This window comes from Alosa pseudoharengus, unplaced genomic scaffold (genome assembly GCF_046254945.1).
Source record: "Alosa pseudoharengus isolate Yale_2024_CS ecotype anadromous, Long Island Sound unplaced genomic scaffold, YU_APseudo_1.1 YU_APseudo_1.1_scf_13, whole genome shotgun sequence".
NCBI lineage: Eukaryota > Metazoa > Chordata > Actinopteri > Clupeiformes > Clupeidae > Alosa > Alosa pseudoharengus.
The window spans coordinates 39,024,167-39,032,212 of NW_027468598.1; the positions used below are offsets into that span (position 1 = coordinate 39,024,167).

Below are 8,046 nucleotides of genomic sequence, written 5' to 3' on the forward strand. Positions count from 1 at the left end.
ACTAGTGAAGCTGCCATGGCACCTGCCAGCAACAAACGACGCAAAACAGTATGTACAATATGTTAAACTGGCTATTATATTTTAATGGCAGTCATAACGGTGGTACTTGGAGAGCCAATCACTTGCTGAGGTGGTACTTATTGGGAAACGTTTGAGAACACTGCTTTAGTAAACACAGTTACACACAGTCATGCACACACACTCACACACATAGATACTGCTTTAGTACACAGTTACACACAGTCATGCACACACACACACACACTCTCACACACACACAGATTCTTTAGTTTAGTACACACAGGTACTGCATATAATATTTGGTGTTTTTTCAGTGTATTGTCACTCAACCACACAAACACACAAATTGTTTGTTTGTGTGTGTGTAAATGTGTGTGTGTGTCTGTGTGTAAACGTATGTGTGTGTGTGAGTGAGTGTGTGTGTGTGTGTGTAAACGTATGTGTGAGAGTGTGTGTGTGGTGTGTTTGCATTTCTACACAAAGGCCTCTTTTATAAGAACTTGGAATGAGGCTACAACAACAAAGGTCTCCCTCCCTCCCTCTCTCTCTCTCTCTCTCTCTCTCTCTCCCTCCCTCACTCTCTCTCTCCCTATCTCTCTCTCTCCCTCTCTCTCTCTCTCTCTCTCTCCCTCCCTCCCACTCTCTCTCACTCTCTCTCTCCCTCTATCTCTCCCTCCCTCCCACTCTCTCTCTCTCTCTCTCTCTCTCTCTCCCTCCCTCCCACTCTCTCTCTCTCTCTCTCCCTCCCTCCCACTCTCCCTCTCTCACTCCTCTCTCTCAAACTTTCTCTCCATCCTTCTCTCTCTCTACCTCCCTCTCTCGCTCTCTTTCTCTCTCACTCTGGTGTGTGTGTGACCTTACTGGTTCTGGGCAGTGTGTGTGTGTGTGTGTGTGTCAGGGATGGAAATTAGAACCAGCTACCAGCCAAATGCTGGTCAAGCATGAAAGTGCACAAACAAAACATTATTAGATGTATTGTGCCAGGTTGTAGCAAAATTGCTAATTTGTGTGTGTGTATGTGTGTGTGTGTGTGTGTGTGTATGACTGTGTGTGTGTGTGTGTGTGTGTGTATGACTGTGTGTGTGTATGTGTGTAGGTCCGTGCGTCTGAATGTGTACAGCACCAACCAAGTGACGCGGATCTACGATGTCATCGGCAAGATCCAAGGAGCTGAGGAGCCAGGTGTGTGTGTATGTGTGTGTGTGTTGGGTGTGAAGAATGTGTGTGTGTGTGTTGTGTTGTGTTGTGTGTGAAGAATGTGTGTGTATGTGTGTGTGTGTAGTGCATGAAGAATATGTATGTGTATCGTGATGCATGGGTGTTTGGGGGGATCGACCCGCTCAGTGTGTGTGTGTGTGTAATGTGTGTGTAATGTGTGTGTGTGTAATGTGTGTGTGTGTCCCAGACAGGTATGTGATTCTCGGGGGGCATCGTGATGCGTGGGTGTTTGGGGGGATCGACCCGCTCAGTGGAGCTGCTACTGTTCATGAGATAGCCAGAAGTGCAGGCACACTGCTAAAGACAGGTACACACACACACACACACACACACACACACATTACACACACACACACATTATACACACACACACACACACACACATTACACACACACACACACACACACACACACATTACACACACACACACACACACACACACATTACACACACACACACACACACACACACACACACACACACACACATACATTATACACACACACACACACACACACATTACACACACACACACACACATTACACACACACACACACACACACACACATTACACACACACACACACACACACACACACATTACACACACACACACACATTACACACACACACACACACACATTACACACACATTACACACACACACACACACACACATTACACACACACACACACACATTACACACACACACACATACATTATACACACACACACACACATTACACACACACACACACACACACATTACACACACACACACACACATTACACACACACACACACACATTACACACAAACACATACATTATACACACACACACACACACACACATTACACACACACACACACACACATCACACACACACACACACACACACACACATTACACACACACACACACACATTACACACACACACATACATTATACACACACACACACACACACATTACACACACACACACACACACACACACACACACACACACACATTACACACACACACACACATTACACACACACACACACACACACACATTACACACACACACACACACACACATTACACACACACACACACACACGCACACACACACATTACACACACACACACACATTACACACACACACACACACACACACATTACACACACACACACACACATTACACACACACACACACACACACATTACACACACACACATACATTATACACACACACACACACACACATTACATACACACATCACACACACACACATTACACACACAATATATACATAAACTAGGGCTGTCAAAATAACTGATTAATTTCGATTAATTAATTTGAGAAAAAATAACTGATTAAAAAAAATTAAATATTACATTTATTAAATATATTAAAATTAATCGATTCCGTATGACCCTTGACCCCGAGCTAGTCAGTAACCAGACTGTAAAATGAAGGAGAGAGAAGAAAATATGCTGCCTAGATCATTGATTGGAACATTTACTTAAAAAAAGGCCTGATGGTGTTGATAAAAATAAAGTCCTCTGCCATGTCTGCTTCTTCCCGCACACACATTACATACACACACACACACACACACACACACTGCCATGTCTGCTTCTTCCCGAAGCACTTTTTGAATTTATTTCCTCAGCCTATTAGATCATATCATAGATTATTATGGCCATTATTTGAACAGTGAAAATAATAATAAGAGTTTTTGAACTTTAATGTCACTAACGCTGATTATTCAATGATTCATTTGAAATTAAACATTTAAAATACTTTCACAGCAAAAAAAATATATATGCGATTAATTTAGATTAATTAATCACAGAGTATGTAATTAATTCGATTAAAATTTTTAATCGATTGACAGCCCTAACATACACACACACACACATTACACATGCACATTTACACACACACACACACACACACACACACACAATATATATACATACACACACACACACATTTTATGCAAACACTCACACAAACATACACACACATTGTAGACATACAATACGCACACAAACACATTATACACAAACACTCACACACAGACACACACACACACAAACAGAGATTATACACAAACACGCATGTATGCACACACACACACACACACACACATTATAACGGAGTAGTGTGTGTGTGTGTGTGTAGGCTGGCGTCCTCGGAGGACGATGCTGTTTGCCAGCTGGGATGCAGAAGAGTTTGGCCTCCTGGGATCCACAGAGTGGGCAGAGGTAACACATTACACACACACACACACACACACACACACACTTTAGCACACTAGCACATTAGCACACACACACACATTACACACATTACACACACTCTAGCACACACACTCTAGCACATTACACACACACACACACATTAGCACACACACTCTAGCACATTACACACACACACACACACACACATTAGCACACACACACTAGCACACTAGCACATTAGCACACACACACATATTACACACATTACACACATTACACACACTCTAGCACACACACTCTAGCACATTACACACACACACACACACATTAGCACACACACTCTAGCACATTACACACACACACACACATTAGCACACACACTCTAGCACATTACACACACACACACACACTCTAGCACATTACACACACACACATTACACACACACACACACTCTAGCACATTACACACACACACACACACACACACACTCTAGCACATTACACACACACACACTCTAGCACATTACACACACATTACACACACACACACACACACTCTAGCACATTACACACACACACACACTCTAGCACATTAGCACACACACTCTAGCACATTAGCACACACACACATTACACACACACATTACACACACACACTCTAGCACATTACACACACACACTCTAGCACATTAAACACACACACTCTAGCACATTACACACACACACTCTAGCACATTACACACACACACACACTCTAGCACATTACACACACACACACTCTAGCACATTACACACACACACACTCTAGCACATTAGCACACACACACACACACTCTAGCACATTAGCACACACACACACACTCTAGCACATTAGCACACACACACACACTCTAGCACATTAGCACACACACACATACTCTAGCACATTAGCACACACACACACTACATCTAGCACATTCTAGCACACACCTAGCACACTACAGCACCACCCTCTAGCACATTAGCACACACACACACTCTAGCACATTACACACACACACACTCTAGCACATTAGCACACACACACAAAACTCTAGCACATTAGCACACACATACACACACTCTAGCACATTAGCACACACACACACTCTAGCACATTAGCACACACACACACTCTAGCACATTACACACACACACACACACTCTAGCACATTAGCACACACACACACACTCTAGCACATTAGCACACACACACACACTCTAGCACATTAGCACACACCACACACTAGCACATTAGCACACACACTCTAGCACATTAGCACACACACACACACATTAGCACACACACTCTAGCACATTACACACACACACACACATTAGCACACACACTCTAGCACATTACACACACACATTACACACACACACACACACTCTAGCACATTACACACACACACACACATTACACACACACACACACTCTAGCACATTACACACACACACACACACACACTCTAGCACATTACACACACACACACTCTAGCACATTACACACACACTACACACACACACACACACTCTAGCACATTATCACACCACACACACACTCACACTAGCCATTAGCAAACACACTCTAGCACATTAGCACACACACACTACACACATTACACACACACATTACACACACACACTCTAGCACATTACACACACACACTCTAGCACATTACACACACACACTCTAGCACATTACACACACACACACACTCTAGCACATTACACGCACACACACTCTAGCACATTACACACACACACTCTAGCACATTACACACACACACACACTCTAGCACATTACACACACACACACTCTAGCACATTACACACACACACTCTAGCACATTAGCACACACACACACACTCTAGCACATTACACACACACACACACTCTAGCACATTAGCACACACACACACACTCTAGCACATTAGCACACACACACACACACACTCTAGCACATTAGCACACACACACACACTCTAGCACATTAGCACACACACACACACTCTAGCACATTAGCACACACACACACTCTAGCACATTAGCACACACACACACTCTAGCACATTAGCACACACACACACACACTCTAGCACATTAGCACACACACACACTCTAGCACATTACACACACACACATTACACACACATTACACACACACACACACATTACACACAGATTACACACACATTACACACACACACACTCTAGCACATTAGCACACACACACACACACACACTCTAGCACATTAGCACACACACACACACTCTAGCACATTACACACACACACTCTAGCACATTACACACACACACACTCTAGCACATTAGCACACACACACTCTAGCACATTACACACACACACACACTCTAGCACATTAGCAAACACACATACTCTAGCACATTACACACACACACACTCTTGCACATTAGCACACACACACACACACTCTAGCACATTAGCACACACACACACACACTCTAGCACATTAGCACACACACACACACTCTAGCACATTAGCACACACACACACACACACACACACACACACACACACACACTCTAGCACATTAGCACACACACACGCACACACACACACACTCTAGCACATTAGCACACACACACACACACACACACTCTAGCACATTAGCACACACACACACACTCTAGCACATTAGCACACACACACACACACACACACTCTAGCACATTAGCACACACACACACACTCTAGCACATTAGCACACACGCACACACACACACACACACACACTCTAGCACATTAGCACACACGCACACACACACACACACACACTCTAGCTCGTTAGCACATTAGCACACACACACACACTCTAGCACATTCGCACACACACACACACTCTAGCACATTAGCACACACACACACACACTAGCACATTAGCACACGCACTCTAGCACATTAGCACACACACACACACTCTAGCACATTAGCACACACACACACACTCTAGCACATTACACACACACACACACACACACACTAGCTCGTTAGCACACACACACACACACTCTAGCACATTAGCACACACACACACTCTAGCACATTAGCACACACACACACACACACACACACACTCTAGCTCGTTAGCACATTAGCACACACACACACTCTAGCACATTAGCACACACACACACACTCTAGCATATTAGCACACACACACACACTCTAGCACATTAGCACACACGCACACACACACACACTCTAGCACATTAGCACACACACACGCACTCTAGCACATTAGCACACACACACGCATTCTAGCACATTAGCACACACACACACTCTAGCACATTAGCACACACACACGCATTCTAGCACATTAGCACACACACACACACTCTAGCACATTAGCACACACGCACACACACACACTCTAGCACATTAGCACACACACACGCATTCTAGCACATTAGCACACACACACACACTCTAGCACATTAGCACACACGCACACACACACACACACATACACTCTAGCTCGTTAGCACATTAGCACACACACGCACTCTAGCACATTAGCACACACACGCAATCTAGCACATTAGCACACACACACACACGTACTCTAGCACATTAGCACACACACACACACACATTATACACTAATACACACAAAGCACACGATACACAAATACACACACACACTAGCGCACACACACACTAGCACATGCACACACACACACTAGAACACACACAAACACATACACACTATTACACAAACACACACTAGCATACACGCACACACACACTGGGCTCTATTTTAATGGTCTAAAACGGAAGTGTCTTTGCGCAAAACGCAAGTCACTTTGTGGGCGGATCTTGGGCGCTGATGCTATTTTACCGGCGGAATAATTGACTGTTGCGCCCGACGCAAATCTAAAATGGGGTGGTCTGAAGGAGCTACATTAATCATGGGTGTGGTTTGGCGTAACGTGCAATAAACCAATCAGAGCGTCATCTCACATTCCCTTTAACAACAGGCACGCTTGTTCCATAGCTGATTGCTATTATGGTGGCGTATTTGCCAGGCGCAGCCAGGAGCGTTCACAGCGCTATAATCACTGTTCAGTTGGGAACAGTTAGCTATTGATTTTTCCTTTTGACAAAATGTAATACAGAATTGTCACAAAGACATACTTTCCGATGTTTTGGGATCACTCTCACTGAATCACGAGATTATGAATGCATGGTGATATTTTTGCTATGTACAATGTAATCTAACATTACCTCTAGACAATGCATATCTTCTGTCAGTTAATCTCTTCTCTCCCGTGCTGCTGCTGGGGCATTTGGGTTAAATGGCATCGGCATGCAATTCAACATCACGTCTCCTTAAGTCCTCTAATATTTCCTAATTTATGTCATCAACACATCAGTGATTCGTGAAAATGTGTACACTAGATTTATGCCTATTTTTTTACATGGACACCACACTGATTTCCCTCGAGTAGTAATATTTTTCTTTGAAATTATGTATGGTTTGGAGAAATGGGAACTAC

At 43.7% G+C, this 8,046-nt stretch overlaps 1 protein-coding gene across 1 annotated transcript in view; it reads left to right on the forward strand.

The window, feature by feature from the left end:
* The window catches only part of naalad2 (N-acetylated alpha-linked acidic dipeptidase 2), a 113,538-nt gene that overhangs the window by 58,889 nt on the left and 46,603 nt on the right, over positions 1-8,046 (forward strand). Inside the window, exons 9-11 of the mRNA XM_076281664.1 lie at positions 1,118-1,203; positions 1,427-1,546; positions 3,422-3,504. Coding sequence (XP_076137779.1) covers positions 1,118-1,203; positions 1,427-1,546; positions 3,422-3,504 — 289 coding nt within the window. The remainder of the gene's footprint in view (positions 1-1,117; positions 1,204-1,426; positions 1,547-3,421; positions 3,505-8,046) is intronic.